We start from the raw sequence: 19,497 nt of genomic DNA, 5'->3' as shown, positions 1-19,497 counted from the left end.
AAAAACACAAATATGGGACCCAAAAGGCACCCAAGCCTGTCTTTCATTGTTAAAAATCTTACTTAAAGTGTTTTTACAAAACATTGTCAAAAGATGACAAATCAACTGAAGTTAGTTTTTAAAAAATTCCAACTTCAATGTCTTGAAAGCTAACCAGACTGCTAATAAGTCTTCATTTCCAGTCATAACAAGCAAACATTCAACAAACATCCAATTCGACTGGCTCTAAACACTTTTTATTGCAACAAACACAGACTAATAAACCACTTATTAATACCTGCTGTACTGATCCAGACAGTAGCCGGTAATTTGGTCCGATATGCAGTCGAAGACGTCGAAAGCCAGATCGCAGCTTTCACCTCTCTGGGGCAGCTCCTTGCGATTGACGCCGTACCTAGCGGTCATTGTCCGGAGGCAGATGTTCACGGCCCGCAACGTGGCCATGAAGAAGCCGTGCTCGTGTACGCCCTCGGAGTAGAACTGGACAAGTCCGTCCAGGGTGGGCCAGCCCTTGTGGTCGATGGCGTTGTTCCTGGCGTATACGCAATGCAGGAGGCACTGAAATGTGGCTTTATTAGTTAATTCGAACAGATGCCAGATGCAGTTTTCCATTCCTATATATATATTCATTCGAGATATACCCATTCAATTTGCTGATGCATAAAAGCCAGCTAATGTGTATTAAGTGCCGACATAAAGTGCGCTTTTCAGTCATCAAATTCAGCTTTTTGCTGGAGGTGTGCGAAAAACCTCTGACTGCGACGGAGGTGTGTGAATTTTGAAAATGCATCTGAAAAGGCATCATCGCATCTGCGGCTCGTGCTTTTCTTTCAATTGTCTGATGACCCTGACTTTAGGTTTTTGTGGGGCTGTTGCCAATTGTTTTTCTTGTTTTTTTTTTTTGCTTTGGGCTGCCATTGAACTTAATTGAGCGTCGCTTTGCATTTCATTAACACGAGAAGAAAAGCTAACTGGAAGACACTTGTGGATTCTTGTGGAATGCACTTACCCCGGCTATGCGTTTATCCTCCAGGGGCACCAAGGTGGGGTGATAGATGCCCGAACTGGCCACGTCCAGCCGGCGTATATTCCTCATCAGCCTGGCCATGTGGCGCTGGGGATGGGGCTCATCATAGATAATGTACTCGTAGTTGCTGAGATTCAGAGGGCCATTGGGTGGATGATCCAGTTCGATGGCTGCTCCGTTCGAAGGCCAAATAAAGTCGATGGAGTCATCGTTGGGATCAATGGGCGGGGGCTGGTTCTGGGAGACCTGCTCCTTGAGTATTTCATAGGCCTCTGTAGAGGCAGGACATCATTGTAGGTGTTGCAGTCTCTTTCATTTTCAAGGACTCACCATTTACTAGCTTATTTCTGACCTCATCCTGGCACTCCCCTATGACCGACTCCACCTTCCTGGCCGTTCTGGGCGGATTTAGGCAGCGGGCCTTTTTCGTCTCAAAACGAATTATATATTCCAGTGCATCGATCGATGCGATAACCATACTGGAGATATATAACAGTTGTGTAATCCTCATGGCTGCGATTAATTGGATACTCCTCGCCGAACCGATCGCCTTGGCTGCTGTCAATTGAATGTCCCCCGAAAGAAATGCCTCGCCGATGAAAACGAAAGCATTTTCACTTTCCAGCCAGCCAGATAGCCAGCCAGTGGTCTGGCAGGATGGCCAGTGACCATTGGCCAACTGTTACTACTAACTTGCTTATGAATTTCCAGTTTTGCTCAATGGGTATGTGGTTCAATGGCAAATGCAACTGCCACAACTGGTTGCACATTTCCCATGCGTGCAGTTGCCTCCAAAGTCGCTGCTCCGTTAGAAACTTGTCCTTAAAGTCATGCTCCTCCACCGCAATCTCCTCCTCCCGACCACATGCCTTTGAAAATGGTCATTGGCAGATAGATGGGTATACACCTCTCCGATCGCATTAGGTTACATTTCATTTTTTCTGCGGTTTTTGTTCTGCGACTCTGTAATTGAGTTGGAAACGCACTCGCTTCGATTGAGTGCACAATTAACCAATAAATGGCCATCACGACCAGGCCCAAACCGGGCAAACTCTTCCGCCTTCTGGCCAAAAAAAAACGAGAAGCCCCCATAAAGATTATCAAAGGCGGTAGTCGAGATGGGCTGGGTTCTGGCCATAAACTATAAACCATACAAACAGAGCCATAGCCGGAGCCAGCGAAGCGATTCGATCTGGTCAGAGGGCTTGACACATCCACCTAAGATGTCTAGAACCCCAGAGACTAGAGACCATAGGCCAGAGATCAGAGCTTAGAACAATGGCCAATAACTGTACTTGGAAGTTGGCTTCTGCTGGCCATCGTCTCCACACTAATTATGCTTCATTAAAATGCTCGTGGATCGCGGATCCTAGGCGGAAATTGTCATAAAGCACTCTCGTCTCCTTTCAGCTGCCGGGTAATTGCCTTTAATTGCAATGCTGCTTGAAAATTGCACCCAAAGTGGCTAAGACACTGACCTAGACTCCGGCTGGATCGAATCTCGTAATCCGTAATAGGTTCTCCCGGCTAACGGTGTCGGGAAATGGAATCCAAAAAAAATTGAAAATTGTTTTCATAGTTTCATAAGCGGGGTGAAGTTCAATGTTTGGGGTAACAGATACATCAAAATAATGATTGGATTTTGTACTTTTAACATGGTTTTCTTTAAAAATAATATATATTTTCGAAAGATAAATAAGAACTACTTAAGCAATAAGGAAATACTATGGAAGTTCTAAGAAAGAATCGGTCTAGGATTGGAAAAATACTTCCTATTTACTTTTGAGATCTAAGCCAACGGAAATTGTTAATAAAAACAATAACTAGATTATTTTTAAACCAACAATGGATAGAGATAGAGATTCTTTCTGTGTATAGGCCAGAATACTTAGCCAAGATTTTTGGTTGGCCAGAAGGCAGCAGGGAGGCAACATTGTCAACAGGAAGCTTTCCAGGCTGCAACATCGGAGCACAAGAACAACGTGAGCTAATTGACAGACAGCAACAGAGGCACGATTTTCCATTTCCCAGTTTTGCATTTTCCCCGTAGCATGGTCACCATTTGGCTTGGTGGCTTTTCCCCATCGTAAATTCCTGTTACAAGCTAACGAACAAGGAGTCAGTGCAGCCACAAAATAAATAAGCAACCAAGACCTCCAGAAGAAGATTCTGGAGTGCAACAGCTGCCACAGTAACAACTACAGCAACAACAACAACAACAACACTTGCGTGTCCGTCATTAGAACAAATTCTCTCACCTGCCCCGCCCCCTGACTAAGTTGAGACCCACCGCCTCCCCCTGAATTTCTTGTAACGCAATTTGCACACAAATGCTGCTGTTTCATCTTCGTGTGGAAGCCACTGCCTTGCTGGGTGTGCTTTTTTTTGTGGGTGGTCAGGTGAGACAAGTGGCAGCAGCACCACCACCACCATCACCACTAGCACCACCGATAGAAGCAACGGCACGAACCGCTTTAGTGGCCACCGTTGGCTGCCTCGCCTGAGAATCGTATTTAAATACGAAGGTCTAACGCTGGATCGCATCAGTCGTCGTCGTCGCGTTGTTCTCATCAAGTCGGAGCTTAACTTCCAGTCGGGATCTAGACCTCGGATTCGGTGTTCCTCTAATCGGGATAAGATACACATTCGTTTGGTGACTCTGTGGCTGCCACAGGATGCGCGTTTGATTGTCGTTTTCTCAGTGGATTAAATGCGATTTCATGATGCTGCACTCGCATCTGCCCCTGCATCTCATTTCAGTTTTCGGTGCTCTTTTGGGTTTCTTTGTGGATCCAGGGAGTGCTGAGATTGAATACAATACCATAAACGAGGATGGATCCTTTCAATTTCGGTACAAGGATATAAATATTTGGAGATAAAGTGTGGAGAACCATTTAAGGAATCAAGTGTTTAAGGACTCGAAAAAGTGTCATATTTAAAAAAACATTTACTTATAGATGGTCTAAAATTTGAGGCAAAAATTAGAATCATAATTTCTTTTTTTAATATGCTACGATTAAGTAACAGGATACTTTTAATGTCCTTAAAAGAATACCTTCAATACACGATACAATTTAAAATAATTATTTTAAAAAATCTCCTGAAAAAAGAGGATTCCCTGGTACTGTTTCAAAAACTTTAAAATTATATTTTAACTTTATAACAAAATGCAAACAAATCTTTAACTTTCAAGTGTCTTTCTTAATAGCTAGTTTAAATAATAACTCTATCATAGAGCCACCTTTCTGAAATTCCAAGGAATACCAAAAAAAACCTAAAAACTGCCAAAATCTCAATTACCGTTTTCCCCTGGCATGGGTCATAAATCTAACAAATCATCTAATCGGTCAATGGTGTTCGGTTATGTTGCCATCACACTCGAGCAAATTTTGAGATTTTTTTTAACACCTCTTTAGCGTTCCAATGTTTGGCAACCACAAGACCAAAAACAACATAAACTGAAAGAAACAATAACCCGCTTCCGACAATCATTCCTTCTCCATTACATTTCCATTTCAATTTCCATTTCTCACGCATGGGGGCAACGCAATTACTTGTGGTTCGACTTGTGGCAACTGTTGCTCCTCCACCTACGCCTCCATCCTATATACGATCATCGGTGTCCAAACAGACATGCAAATGATGACATTGGCGGCTACTATCACAGCGCCTCGGGCACTCCGGACAACACGGTGCGAGGTCGCTACGGTTCGCGGAGTCCGGCGAGCGGCCAGATCGAGGAGACGGTCTACACGGCCGGACCACGTGGGTGAGTAAACGAAGACGTCTGCGGATCTTTGGCAGAGAGGGTAAAGTAATAGGATGCACAGGGAGAAAATTTTGGGGTAATTGGAATAGGACTAAGAGGTTGTAGGGGTCTCAAGATCTTTTTTTTAAGGATTCTTTCCTGACTTTCAAGAAACAAACTTTAAACCCCATCTTAGTAGGGTTATATACCATATAGTAGAGATTTTTTGGAGTGTATTAGGTGGTAAAGGAAGTGGCGGCACAAACTGAGTTATCTCCCCTCGCTGTCGGAGTTGAGCTCATATATCAGCGGTTGGCGGCAGGCGGCGGCCACTGAAGCGAATCTCGAGCTGAAAACCAACTCGAAGCCGTTCTAACACATTGGACTGCTTTTTCTGGCGTTGCCTAAACGTTTTTCCATTACTTGCCACTACCACTGCCACTGGTTGCTACTGTTTGTTGTTTTTTGCAATCTCCGGTAAATTGGATGGGGGAAACAAAAAGCTGTTAACAAATTGACTGGCCTGGGAGTTCCGAGATCAGTTCCAAAAATGGACGGCTAATACCCGTGGAGATCGCAGATGCTCAGCGATAGCAGTGATTCTCAATGGAAGATCGTTTCCCCGGAGATGTGTGGTTTGGTAATCAAGCTAACGACGTGGCGGGCGCAGATCGAATCTATATTCCGACTTGCAGTTCCGCTGGGAGGGTTTACCCAACCCATTGTAAAAGGTGGCTAATTAATTTCTATCATCCTCATCAATTTCCCACAGATTCCGGGCTAACGGACCGAAAATTCATCGTAAAATGGACTTGGCCCAGTATCCGGTTTTGCCGCGAGGGAGTCCGGATGACCCACTAGCCGATCCTTTCGACGATCCCTCCTACAGCTTCAGTTTCCGTACCCCGGATCAGTCACGGAGTGAGGAGAATGATTCTGGAAATAGGATCAGGGGTGAGTTAAAGACATAATATAAAGTACCGAATTAATGTCCAATGTCTTCCAGGACTCTACTCCTACTTGGATGATATTGGCGAACGGCACAGTGTCCGGTATGCCGCAGGAGCAGGAACTGGCTTCGAGATCTCCAATGCCTTGCCGGACAGTCCTTCCAGTGTGGCCTACTCCAGTCCCTTGTACAAGTCCCATCCCAAGACCCGTGGTAAGATGGCCGTACAACGAGGTCCAGCCGGAAGCTATAAGCTCATCGCTGCTGGTCCGGATCACCGACGAGCGGAGAGCCGAGCCCCGGATGGCCTGGTACGCGGCACCTACTCCTTCCTGGACGACAAGGGCGTCCAGAGGACTGTGGAATATATAGCTGGAGCGGGAATAGGCTACCGAGTGGTGCATAACAGGATTGGTCCTGGAACGCACATCAATCCTTCAGTGGCCGACTTCCGTCTGGCTGATCCGGATTTCCGTTTGGCGAATGACTTTGGCAGAGGTGCAGGGGGTGGGCTTGGACCAAAATCAGGCGGGTCTAGCGGATCAGGAGGAGCACGGGGTGGGGGAGGTTCATCGTCCGGATCTGGAGGATCCAGTGCTGGGGGTAGGGGTCGCCCTGGCAGTCGAACGGGCGGAGGCGGCAGCAGGGATCAATTGGAGGCAGATGCGGAGGCGGCCGGAAATGATTTGGGATCTGATGACGGAAATGGCGATGACGATATTGGAATAAGTCAGGGATCGAGTGGATCTACCTCCTTCAACGGCAAAGAGGATCGTCGCGGGTTTGCAGCCGGAAACTCCAACAGGGGCAGCACAAGGTATGATGGTGGAGGTGGAAACTCCGAACGAGGAGGAGGTGGAGGTGGTGGCGGAGGCTCCTCTAGGGTAAGCGGAAGTGGGTCCAGAAATAGGAACAGATTCAGTGGGAGTGGAGGGGCAGGTTCCTCGGAAAGGGGAGGATCTGGGGGAAGAGGCGGCAGTGGTGGAGGAGGCGGCGGCAGCAGTCGCCGGGGTGGGGGATCCTCAAGCTCTGGCTCCAGTGAAGGCGATTCCGGCCTGGGCTACCTGCCACCTGCGACAAGTGGCTCCGGCAGCAGTGCCGTCAGCGGACCCGGAGACAACTATCACCTAAACGACGACGACGTGGGCAGCTCGTTGCCACCACTGGTGACGGCCAACCACCGGATCCTGGAGATCGATCGGGACAGAGAGTGGGTGCAGCGACATCGGGACTCCACGGTGATCAAGAACGTGGGCAAGTGGTACGTGGGCCTGCCACCGGGCCAGAGTGTCCGGGCCCATGTCCAGAACATCGACATAATACCGCTGGGCGGAAGGATCGGTCTGTCGCCATCGGAGGCTCTGCGGCAGGACGAGATTGCCGAGCTGAACGCCTCCCGGGAGCACTAATCGGCAGTAGCTTGTAGTAACTGGTAGTTAGCTCTAAGTGATCAGTGTTAAGTAACCGAAACTGGGTTGAATCCAATCGCTCCACGTGGAAACTGTAACAGTATTTTAAGGCGGAATACATTTAATGCCTGTATCTGTAACTGATTTTGTATCTGTATCTTTGTGGTCATGTGATATCCGTGGCGGCATCTTAAAGCAGGTTGGGCTAACCATTGCGGTTATCTTAGGATCTGCATATAAGCCCAAGCCTATGACTTCCAAGAGTTTAGTTTAACTTTCAGTTTCCTCTTGTAAAGATGCTGCCGGTTTGGTTGGGACTACTTGGGATTTCTTGCGCTCAGGCAGCTCAAGTCTACATGGAGTTCAATGGCAATAGATACTCCTACAACACCGATGGCGACCGTCTGGACAGGAGTGTCTACACACCCAACTATGGTTCAGCAGGATATGGTCCAAGTAATTCCCTAGAGCCCTTGGATTCCTTGCAGTTCGTGCAGCAAGCTTTGAGGAGTAGATCGAATACAGTACCTGCAATGTCGTACAACTCCCAGGATTATCAGGCTACTTCAGCACTGAGTGGCGGATATATAACGAATCCCAGTCCCCAGAAGAGCCATCGGAACTTTGACTTCACCACCTCGCAAATGTCTCACTCCCAGCACACCGACGAGTCCGGCAATGTCCTGGGGAAGTACTCATACTACGACGAGGCTGGCTACCATGAGCTGAGCTACAAGGCGGGTGCTGGCATCGGATTCGTGGTCATGGGTGGCAACTTGGCCAAGGAAACCAGTGCCGAGCCACAGACGGAAATCGGAAACGGAATCCAAGCAAACGCCTTGACAAACTTCCAAGAGTTGCATAAATATCGCGGCTACACGTAAATAAACAAATTATTTGAGCCACTTACTGGTAGTTCTACTGGTTTTGGGTATTGGCGTTAATGGAGCGATTTATAGATCACTGGGCGCCAACTGTCATGTCTAACAACTACGTGATTGGGAGCTTAAAGATAAAATATTTGCAATACAAAAAAGTGGCAAAAGTTTAAAATAATTGCATTGGTATCTACATAGATGTATAAAAGTCCTTCATATTAAATATATAGTTTTGATCTTAATACAGATTTCTTACTAGATCTTATTATATCAGACTCTATTTATTGTTTTGCTTTAAAACTTGTCCTAAAAAAAAGAAAATCCATTGACATTTTTCTATCGCAAAACATTGTAACAACTCTAATTGCCTGTGGCATGTGCCTTGGCCCAAGACAACCTGTCCAATTTATGCATTTGATAATGCCTAATTGATTTTCCGCTCATAAAAAAGGGTAATTCGGACGGACAAAGTCAATTTACAAATGGGAGGTGCATCCCAGAGACACATTGAGTCAGCTTTTGTTTTTTTGGGCAATTTCTTGTCAGCAAAGAGACCAAAAATAATACCAAATTTGAAATGTTCGACGCGTGCCGGCACTTGCCAAATAATTTGAATTGAACGGAAAGCCTTGGCGTCCACATCGTGGCCTAAATAAAAATATATATTTCGGTTAGCAGCCAAAACAAAGAAAAGCCCAAGCCAACCAGTCTCATTAATAATGTGTGCGTTTGCCAAAAAAAAAAGGAATAATAAAAGCAGACACAAAAATATAAACAAAATTATTACCGAGGCCTGTGAAATAAAACGAAAGTTTCACTGCCACAATTTAGTTTGATGTCAAGAGATCTAAGCGGTTAATTTCCATTAAACAAGTTCCAACGCACTCCGCAACTTTCTTCGGAGAATGCACTGAAAGAATGTACGGCAAAAGCCGTAAAGCTTGCCACTGACATAGATTCTATTTCGAGGTTGGCCTAGGGCCTACAGTTGGAGAACTCTAACCACTGGCCACGTTCCCAGCTTTGATATCAATGTTCCCCCACCTGGGAACGAGGTGCATAATTGGGTTAGCATAGCGGCCGTGGAGTGAGTTGCATTGGAACCACAAATTACCACCGTAGCTCTCCCAGGTGCCAGTTACCTGTTATTTCAGTCTATAAACAACGGTTTGGTTCTGAGCCTCTCGAAGGTCAGACCCGGCCTAGGCAACGACATCCCACTAGCAGTCCCGTTTTGCCTTTATTTATAAATAGGTCTCAAGGTCTCTTAGGGCTACGTCTCGGGCCCTTCAGCTCCTCTTCACCCTCTCGTTACCTCTTCGATTTATAGCCTTTTGATGGCTGCATTCCAATTGCGAGTCATCGGATTTACATTTGGGTTTACAACGTGTGGCTGCTAATTTCGTATGTCTCCCTCGGGGCGAAACCATAAATCTTGTGGCAATTTTATCGATGCGTGTGCCACAAAGGTCGGGGGTTTGGGACTTGAGTGCAACAATAATCAATAAATATGCATTATTTTCGCCCGCAGCTAAAATCAGTAGCTGACCTGCTGGGCGGCAGAAAACCAATAAAGATTTAAATTGTAGTTCTGTACAAAAAGAAAATAAATGGTTTTGGGCCAATAAAGATCTTTGCGGGCGGAGAAAACAAATGACTTGGAGCACGAACTCGGAAAGGAAATCAATTTCCGACGTGCGATGTGGCGATTTTAAAAATTGATAATTTTCTGAATATATCCAAGTTTTTTGTGTTCTAGTTTTTGTATTTTAGCTGTCGTTATTGCCCTAATTTCTAATTTCTTTAAAAATATATTTATTTTTAAAAAGAAAACAGGTATTTTAATCAGTTTATAGATTTTGTTTGTTAAATCCTTTATAAATAATTAGAACATCTTTCAGACCACAAAAATTTCTTTTATTTTCAATTTATTTTTAATGTCTTAAGACTCTTACTGAATTGTTTATATAATGTAGGGATTTTGTTGCTGAAAATCAAGAATTGCCCGAGGGACAACCGCCAAATCTAACATGGTCGGACACCTGAGAAGTGTGTGAAGTTGTCAAATCAGAGAACTCGAACTTGAGCTCAATTTTTTTTCGGGGTTCTTTCTTTCTGCTGGAAACTTTCTAACGAGTTTCAGGCAAACATTTCAATTGATTCGATTCATTCATCAGGTAAGGGAGCGTGTGTTTTAAGTCGTTTGCCATTTTGGCTTATGTCATGTTCTGGCCAGATCCGAGCTGATTACCTCTCAGCTACCTTCCCACACGCACCTTTCGCAGCTCCACTTGTAATGGCCAGTCACACTCAATCAAGCCAATAAATGGCCAATTAATCAACGTCAGCAGTGGCTCTGGTGATTCTGGACAGAAGAAAAGCGGTAGCGTGGAGTAGCCTCTGTCAGCACATCTTAACTTGTTAGATTGAAACAAAAAGTGCGAGCAAGTATGCTCAGAGTGTTAGCCATGGGCGGATACCAGACGGAGATTCCAATCCTAGAGCTAGAGGAAGCCTGAATATCAATTGGAGCTCTGGTACCCTAAAATCCCAGCTATCCAGCTAACAGATTCACGCTCCAAGATAAAAGCCAGGCCAAGGCGCTGAAGTACGTGCTGGGATCTCGGGTTTCTCTTCGGCCCCTCGCTCTTAGCCCAACTCTCTCTTCGGGCCCTGTTTTCTTGGCCATACCGCTGTCGTTTGCATCGCTAATGGAAATGTTATAAACAGAGGCGCTGGGCCCGGCCACACTCAGTTCATCTTCAGTCGCCGTCTGGCTTGTTGGCTTTTGGTTCTTCTTGGCCATCTACAGGGTCTACTAGCAGGTGTGTGTGAGTGTGTGTCCAGTTCAAGTCCTCAAGTTCCTCAGCCTGTTCCGTGTTCTTAACCAAAAAAAAAAAGAAAGAAAAGAATATAAAGAAACAAGACAGACCAGAAACAATGGAAAATTAAAAGCCCTACAGGATTGCTTTTAAGTGGCAGTGTTTGTGATTTTGTGATAACGTTGGTTTCTCGTTTTCAGTTCAAGGATATTTAAACGAGGCAAGGATCTACCCAGAGCCAAGAATATTGAAGAAAACTATTAAAGCGACTTTCAAAATGCGCTTCTTTGCTGTAAGTAGAACTAAGAAAACGAAATTAGTGTCTAAACATCTCGGGTTTCTGAGAAATTGAAATGAAACTAGCTTGGACCTGACCGCAATTAATTATTTATTACACTTTGCTGCCGTTGAACTCATTATCTCGTCAAGTGGCCCAAGTTCGTGCCTTAAGTCTTTCGTTCTTTCACTTCGGAATTGAAATGAACTTTCACTAAGCGACATTATTGGTTCTTTGCTCAGTTCTTGACCGCGGATATTAGCCTTAATTATGGCCTGTGCCATATGCAAATATTCTGGCTAACCTTTAAGGGGCATTATGGTCATCAAAAATCAATTTAAATGCAAAGAACTGATTATTGAATTTTAAGAAAGAGATTTTAGAGTATTTGTAAAGACTGCTTAAAGAATTCTATTCAATTAATACTCTATAGCCTTTAAAAGTGAAAAAACTTCCTCTCTTCCTAGAATTTAAAAAGTGAGAATGATTAATTTATAGCCTTGGCCGGATTATCCCTTGCATTATTCATCGCCCCACCCAAAGAAAATATTAATATACATGCCCTTAAAAGTCCAAATGCGTCAGCACCTTGCTCATAAGCAACAATACCATTCAATTATAACCATAACCAATCCAAACACTTACAATGAAAAGCCCAAAAATTAATTATGACTCGAAGAAATAAAAATTAATATGCCACAAACGTAAGAAAATCATGCGTGGGCTAACAAATGCCAATAAAAGTGTTCCTTCTTTCTTCTGGGCCCCCACCCAGAACAATCAAAGACATTGGTGTGGGGGGCTTCACAAAAAAAATATAAAAATAGAATCACAGCTCCATAAACTAGAAGTGCATTCATTTGTTCTTTGAGTTTCTGTCAATGTTGTGATAGGGGTTCGTAAATTAATAAATTGATGGTTGTAGTCCCACACTTCCAGGGCCCGAAGTCCATCAATCTCAGCTCAATTAGGTCAGGAATATCATATCAACCCAAGACACCTGAGCGGACCTGATACCCATTTACATCTCGTTTGAGAACATAAAATGCTGCGCTTAAACTTTGCATTCGAGCCATTAACCCAGTTTATTTTTGGACAAGACACACCCGATCTGGGGTCGTACAGGTTTCATTATAGCTGGCAATATAATAAAAGAACAGACAAAAGAAAGCCAACAGACAGACGGACAGAAATACATCTTGGCGATGCAAGAGATCTTGCAAATCAATGACAACCAAGTTCGACAGCCTCTTCTGGCCAGAACGTATGTATTGATTTTTTCTTTCGAGTTACGCTTTGGCCCGAAATCGTAACAGACGCCTAGAGGTTCAGGTCAATGACACAACACGAGCCCCAGCTTGGGTTTCGGAATCGGAATCAGCTTTGGCTCCGGTCCCAGCCGTGTTTGAGTTCCCGGCTTAGTGACATTTCAGCTTTGATAGATGGGCGTTTTACCGGCTAACGGTTGCGTCAATATTGACTTTGCCAAACGCCCGTGGTGGCTGCGGGAAACGGCGTGTGTTTGCCGGAGGAGTGAGTCAAATATTTGGGCATCTTGTTGGGGGGAAAAATTCAAGACCGTACCTGGGAGATTCTTCTCCCGGCTTGGCTCTCACTTTTCTGCTTTGGTAGTTAAGAAATGCCAAAGAAATTATGCAAATTAACTAGGGAGAGACTTTTGCAAGGCTCTTGACCGCATTCTATGAACCATTACGACATTGGAATACTGAAAATCACCATTTATCTTTCAGCTGTCAACGCTACTGGTGGTCTCTTTGGCCGCCGTCCAGGCCCATCCCGATGCCAGTGGACTGGCCGTTGAGTAAGTAGTCGAAAACAACTAGTCCCACAATTCCTAAGCCCCGACTAACAGCCTTGCCTGTGCCACCAAAAGCCAGAAACTATGACTGACTGTGTCTACGCTAATGCTCATTCCAAAGTAGAAGTTGATGCGCTCGCCTAGAATTTGTGACTAAAACTAAACCGTCCCTCTCCCCCGCCCGACCTGTGACTAACCCGAAATCATTCCCATGCATTAGCAAATAGAAACTAGCCAAGTAGCTGCTAACCAAAAGTAACCAGAGATAGAGAAAAAAAAACAACAAAAACCCCACTTTCGTTTGCAGAATTCAGAAGCAGCGACTGATTAAATTTCCGGAGGAATTCGAGGGCAATGTGCCGCCTCCTTCGGATAAGGCGGACGAAGCCAAGCGTATTCTCGAGCAGATCGCCAAGGTGAACGAGGCCTTCGGCTACGTGAAGAAGCAGCCAGAGCAACCCAAGCTGCCCCCGATCCTCGACTCCAGTCAGTATCTGTTCCCCAAGCCGGCGCAGCATCCCTTCCACTCCCAGCAGCACCATTTCTCGGGCAGCAATGGTCAGACCTTGCTGGAGCCCTCGATCCGAGCTGTGAAGCTCACGGGCAACTACAACCTTCCGCCCAGACTGCGTCAGAGCCAGGAAAGCGCTTCCAACGAGATCAATAAGCCCAAGGATCAACTGTACTTCCGACCCAACAGAGTGGAGGTTCCACGGCCCAGTTCCCCGGAGGAGGCCCAGCAGTTGCCCGCCCACTTTGTAATTCCCGTCCACTTGTACAAGCTCAATAAGGATCAGTACCTGAAGGAGCATGCGTCGCAGGAGTACCGGGTCAAGGGTTACAAGATCATAGGCGATGTGGACAGCTTCTATGGAAAGGCCAAGACTGGCAGGAAGCAGGCCAAGACCACTCCCAAATACCATCTTTTCTTCCTGCCCCGAGAACTGGCGCTCAATGAGGATGGCACACCAAAGAGGGGAAACACTACCACAACTACTACCAAAGCTCCCGGCTCTGGCGTCTTTAGCTTTAAGGAGTCTCGCCTGGACTCTCGCGAAAAGCCTTCACCAAAGCCCCTTAGGATTCAGCCCAGCTTGGCTCCGGAACAGAATTCAGGAAATCGCAAGAAAGTTATTGCCACCAACAAGCCAGTTCGCTTGAGTGGCAAGGATGCAGAACAACCCAGCTCCACGTTGGCTCCCATTTTCCTCAGTTCCACCTTACCTCCGTCCGGTGGTCTGCTGCCCAATCGTAATCGCTTGAATCCCTTTCGAGTGCCTGGCGTGAACCTTGCCGAAATGCAGAACCAAACTTCGGCGGCTATCAAGAATGCCTTCAGCAACATATTCAAGCTACCCTTCCGGTCCCCCACGACTGGAGCAGGACCTGTGATTGTGGGCAGCCTGCCCACTAAGAGTCAGATCAGTGATTCCCAGGACTACAAGTGGGATGATGAGAACGAGGGTGGCGGCGATGGCAACTCAGATGATGTGGACACCGTTGAAAATACGGCTGCCGAGCTGCAGGATAGCAGTGCCTCCTCAGAGAAGCACCTGTTCGCCCACAAGGCCCACCATTTGGTGCATACGGTCGGCCAGGTGGCCACCGCCCAGCAGAGTACCCAGAAACAGGCGCTCCGTGAGGGGGGAATCATCATACAGCGACTGAAGGTGCGCAAGGGAGGCATCGCCATTGCCGGCCCAGGCGGTGTGGCCACTGCTGGCAGCGGTGGCACAGCTATTGTGGGTCCCGGCGGCTATGCCCTCACCCATCCACGTAGTCTCACAATCGCCGGACCCGGAGCCAAGGTGATCTCAATCCCGGCGAATGTGGACCTGAAAGATGCGCTCGCCCGCACGGATCTGGAAGCCAGGAGTTTCCCTCGTGAGGGCAAAGTTGTGGCCACTGGACCCACCGTATACTACGCCCCTCCCACTTCGACGATGGAGGCTGAGGATGAGGAGGAGGGGGATCAAGGACCGGGGGTTTTTTGAGTCTACTGTTTGGACTTTTAGTTAGGTTTCCTAGATGGTATTCTTTAGTTTTTTAATAAATTCGTGTATTTTCCTAACCGTCTGTGCTTTGCTTTTGTCATGTAAATATTGTGTAAATATTACCTGTAAATACTTAGTTACATTACATTAATCCTCACCTGGCATGTAAATAACCCGACACAGTTCCTCTCTTATCCTTTCTCTAACCCTTTAAAATATTGCTGTAAATATTCTCCAAACTAACCGGCGGCTCTCTTCAACATTCTTCCCATTTTGCTTTTATCAAAAACGAAAAAAAAACACAAAAACTATCTTAACCCAAAAGTGCCTACTGGCGCACCACCAACATCGAGGCCTGGCCACCGAGCGGTGCCGTTCCGGTGGCTGCTGAGTCCGGAAAACTGCTGGAAGCCACCCCACTTACGCCGTATGGAGCCTACTATGCCGCCTACAATCTGGCCCCCCTGCCGCCCCTGGCGTACGTACTCCAACCCACCTCCACCGCGATCCAAGCAGCAAGTGCCCCAACCACCACCCCCAAAGGCCAGCCCGAAAGCTTAGCCGAGGACAGCTCCACTGAGTTGGAGAGCGACAAGCCAGAAAAGCTCCAGGCACTGCCCCCCAAAGAAGCCAAGACGCAAACCAGCGGCGATCTCAAGAGTGATGTTGGCCTCCGTTCGGCAGTTAGCAAGATCAACCCGGACTATGTGATTGAGGAGATAGTCCCTATTCCCGGCAAGCTTGTAATCTCAACTAGTTCCACCAAACAGGAGTTCCAAAAGCTGCAGCAGCAGCGGCAGTTCAAGAAGTTGGCGCCCCAAAAGCTAAGAAAGCAAGCCCTTAAAGTGGAGGCCACTGGGAAGACCAGCACCAGCTCCGCCAACTTTCCCCAAATACCTTTCGGCAACTACTTCCTACCCTACCAGCCGGGCAAGGCTCAGGCTATACAAGGACGCAAGCAGGCGGCCCTGATTCTGGAGCCCCATTCCAAGGCTGTGGTGGGTAATGGTGGCACTGCTATATCCACGCCCATTTCCAAGGCGTATCTGAAGCGCGGAGTTCCCACCAATGTGTACTTCAATCCGGAATCGGTGGCCATAGCAGGTGTGGGTGGCAAGGCGCATGCCACAGCGGATCTGGAGCTGGACTTGTTCCAATAAAGAAGTCGCCAGGAGGAGGCCATTTAGTAACTATCAGCCAAAGGAATTGTTTTCGTTTCATTTTAAAAGATATCCTTAGACTGAAACACCGGAGATGGGAACTGAAAACAAAGCAATTTCTTTGGCATTTTCCTTAAATTTCTTTTTTATGAATTAATTTTTTTAGAAAATGGAAAAATTTAATACAAAAATCAATTTATGAAAGAGAAAACATACATATATTTAGTATAACCATGTAAGGCTCATTGGGATGGTTAGATCCTTTCCCCAAAACTCCCCCATGTTCCTATGTTAAGAACAGAGGCCTTTAAAATGTGTCATTCCTAGACTGTAAATAAAGTACTTCCTACATAAATACGTATAGCTACCTCCTTGGGTCATCGAGTAGTCCGCTAATCCCTTGTAGATATCCCCATTGCTTTCAAACCCCAAACCCCAAGCTTAATCCAGGCATAACCCCCGCTTTTCCAGTTCCAAAATCCGTGTAATCAAAAGATTAACCCCCAAAAACTCAAACCCATAAAAAAACAACAGACACAGATCGAGGGCAGCTCCGCTGATCTTCGAGGAGCATCCTTACTACGGCGGACTGAGGGGCCAGTTGCTGCAACTGCGTCCGCAGCGGGACGGCAGTGTGGGCAGCTTCATCCTGCAGCGCCAGGCTCAGCCGCAGGTCAGGGCGGTGCCCAGAGACTCCGACGATACCATCACCATTTCAGCGGCCAGCATCTCAGCCATTGCCGACGGGTCCGGAGCCAGCAACACCATTTCGGCCAGCGCCAGTGACTTTAATCGGATTCAGTTGGCCGCCGCCCGTCTGGTGGCCATCCAGGAGATGGCCAAGCGCAAGGGATCCTTCAGCGAGGAGGACAACAAGGTTTATGCCAGCAGCCTTCTGGAGCTTGGCCAAGCGGCCCAGAGCTTAGCTTTGCTTCAGCAGACTGGACAGATCAAGGACTTTAGTGTCCTGTTGCAGCCGGAGCTGTTCGCGATGCCTCAGAAGCAGCCCACCAACTTTGGCTTGGAGGCAGCCAACAGTCCGGCAGATCAGAAAATCGACGAGCAAAAACTGGACGAGGTCACTGAGCAGCAGTTCTCCCCGGACGAGCAGTTCCTGCCGCCCAACAACGAAGATCCCTATGAGGATGTCAATGACAGTGTGTCCGTGATGGCGCCCAAAAAAGATGCAGCTGTGGCTGAAGCCAAGCCTGTCGGTGAGTTCTAAATAAAAGAAGTCCTTATAGCATTGGTTTTGATTTCTTCATTCCGTTTCAGGTCTTTCCATCGCCGGTGAGGGAGGAGTGGCATCCTCTAAGCCAAATGCCGTGGCCCTTTCTGGTCGTAATGGCTTAGCCGTAGCCTCTCCAAAAGCCACTGCCATTGCCGGAGTCTCACCCGAGGAGGCAGCAGCCTTCAGCATCTCCTTGCCCTCCAGGAATCAACTGGTTATTAAGAGTCCCAACTCGGCTGCGGAAAGGGTCAGCGATGACTATGACTATAGTGATGTGCCCCTGAGCCTAGCCCGTTTCCCCCTCACCCGTGAGACCCCGCAGCAACTGGTTCCGGTTCGTATCTCGGGCGGAGATGCCCTGGTGAACAAGTGGCGCACTGCCATTGCTGAAGACTATGCCGCCAGGCAGGCCCAGGCCAAGGTGGCTAAGCCTCAGCCCACACCGTACATCCGCATGGCTCCCAAGCGACGACTCCACTCGGAGTAGATATAATCCCCTGGAATGAAACTCGATTGCAATGAGATTTATAGTATATATTGTACAACATTTTGTGTGCCAGCTACCGAATTGCCAATAAAATTTGCCTATTTAATTGAAATTCTCTGCAAGCGCTTGTTGATAGTTCAGGATCTTGAGAAAGAAAGCCTATATAGTAAAAATCATAAACAGAATATGACTAACATTTTCTAGGGGACCCCTTTCAAAATGTGGAAGATCCATGGGAGCGTCGATATAGCCCACTGCGAACCCTATATCTTTGGCAATATCTATCTGATTCTTGAGCGGAGTACCTTAATCGATTTGTAGATTGATTCTCCACAAATCTGCATCCAAATCCAAGAACAAAATATTTTTTAGATTTTTTTGTCAAAATTTCTGATGGACCCCCTTCAAAATGTGGAAGATCCATGGGAGCGTCGATATGGCGCACTGCGAAGCCTATATCTTTGGCAATATCTATCTGATTCTTGAGCGGAGTACCTTAATCGATTTGTAGATCGATTCTCCACAAATCTGCATCAAAATCCAAAAACAAAATATTTTTTAGATTTTTTGTCAAAATTTCTGATGGACCCCCTTCAAAATGTGGAGGATCCATGGGAGCGTCGATATGGCGCACTGCGAAGCCTATATCTTTGGCAATATCTATCTGATTCTTGAGCGGAGTACCTTAATCGATTTGTAGATCGATTCTCCACAAATCTGCATCAAAATCCAAGAACAAAATATTTTTTAGATTTTTTGTCAAAATTTCTGATGGACCCCTTCAAAATGTGGAAGATCCATGGGAGCGTCGATATGGCGCACTGCGAAGCCTATATCTTTGGCAATATCTATCTGATTCTTGAGCGGAGTACCTTAATCGATTTGTAGATCGATTCTCCACAAATCTGCATCAAAATCCAAGAACGCAATATTTTTTAGATTTTTTGTCAAAATTTCTGATGTGCTTATTCAAAACATTTCCTAAATATCGTTTAACATATCTATTTTAAAAACAATCAAAGAATTGTAATCCAAAAGGCCAATGAACTGGAAATTGATCTTTATTGCTTGATGCCAGCCGTCGTACCAGAAGACCACAACTGAACCTGACATGGTCTGAAGATCCCACAGAGCCAGTGACAGGAAGACAGGGCAACGCATCTAATTGCTGCGGGAAGTGATTACAGTTTATAACGAAAATAAATTTATTTACGCGATTGCGCACAAAACGAAAATCTAAGGCGGACTGAATGCAAGCATGTGCAAATCTTGATTAATCTTTTCCGCCAGGGCGGCCAACATGAAAATAAATTATCTAAGCGGGGAGGTGGAAATGAAAACGGAGATGGAGATGGAGACTGGAAAGGAGACGGAGCTGGAGCTGGAGATGAAGCTAGCGATGGAGGATAGGTACTGGGATGCATTCAATTTGCACCTGAACCAGTTGCCAGTTCTCCAAGCCGTCAATGCGGCTTCAATGCAACGCTTGACTTCTATTACGCAGCGGGCAGGTTTAACAAACTTGCAACTTGCAACAGCAACTAGAAGGGAGGTACGGAGGCAAGAACCGCATCTACGTTGACCATCTGCCATCTGCAGCGAACCTGAAACCAGAAAGTACATATCTGCAGAGACTCCTTTTGGCCAAAAGCTGGACTGTTGCCCCTTCCTTCGGGAAGCTGGCCAGTTACCAACA

General features: G+C 46.5%; 4 protein-coding genes across 7 annotated transcripts; 3 read left to right on the top strand and 1 right to left on the bottom strand.

Moving 5' to 3' along the window:
- Nucleotides 1–270: 270 nt before the first annotated feature.
- Nucleotides 271–1,538, bottom strand: Obp73a (Odorant-binding protein 73a). The gene is made up of 3 exons (XM_017231995.2): nt 1,358–1,538; nt 1,010–1,299; nt 271–558 (listed from the first exon to the last, which is right to left on the bottom strand). The coding sequence occupies exons 1-3, from the start codon at nt 1,536–1,538 to the stop codon at nt 271–273; spliced, it is 759 nt and encodes a 252-aa protein (XP_017087484.2).
- A 2,049-nt stretch (nt 1,539–3,587) lies between these two features.
- Cpr73D (Cuticular protein 73D) lies at nt 3,588–7,257 on the top strand. Its single transcript, XM_017232001.3, has 4 exons — nt 3,588–3,878; nt 4,659–4,796; nt 5,548–5,729; nt 5,782–7,257. Exons 1-4 carry the CDS (start codon nt 3,748–3,750, stop codon nt 7,131–7,133), a joined length of 1,803 nt encoding a protein of 600 aa, XP_017087490.2. The 5' UTR covers nt 3,588–3,747; the 3' UTR covers nt 7,134–7,257.
- A 141-nt stretch (nt 7,258–7,398) lies between these two features.
- On the top strand, nt 7,399–8,017 carry LOC108119043 (uncharacterized). The gene has a single exon (XM_017232002.3). It carries the CDS (start codon nt 7,430–7,432, stop codon nt 8,015–8,017), a length of 588 nt encoding a protein of 195 aa, XP_017087491.2. The 5' UTR covers nt 7,399–7,429.
- A 2,713-nt stretch (nt 8,018–10,730) lies between these two features.
- Nucleotides 10,731–17,913, top strand: LOC108119158 (uncharacterized). Of its 4 annotated transcripts, XM_070280358.1 has the most exons (5): nt 10,731–10,836; nt 11,034–11,125; nt 12,862–12,932; nt 16,618–17,297; nt 17,359–17,913. In XM_070280358.1, the coding sequence occupies exons 2-5, from the start codon at nt 11,111–11,113 to the stop codon at nt 17,799–17,801; spliced, it is 1,209 nt and encodes a 402-aa protein (XP_070136459.1). In that variant the 5' UTR covers nt 10,731–10,836; nt 11,034–11,110; the 3' UTR covers nt 17,802–17,913. The 4 variants fall into 4 exon arrangements, with proteins under 4 accessions (XP_070136459.1, XP_070136460.1, XP_070136458.1 ...); XM_070280359.1 differs by lacking the exons at nt 16,618–17,297; nt 17,359–17,913 and adding an exon at nt 15,249–16,215; XM_070280357.1 differs by lacking the exons at nt 16,618–17,297; nt 17,359–17,913 and adding an exon at nt 13,237–15,241.
- Nucleotides 17,914–19,497: the final 1,584 nt, after the last annotated feature.

This window comes from Drosophila bipectinata, chromosome 3L (assembly GCF_030179905.1).
Source record: "Drosophila bipectinata strain 14024-0381.07 chromosome 3L, DbipHiC1v2, whole genome shotgun sequence".
In the NCBI taxonomy this organism is placed as follows: Eukaryota; Metazoa; Arthropoda; class Insecta; order Diptera; family Drosophilidae; genus Drosophila; species Drosophila bipectinata.
This window is presented reverse-complemented; position numbering and strand designations above follow the sequence as displayed.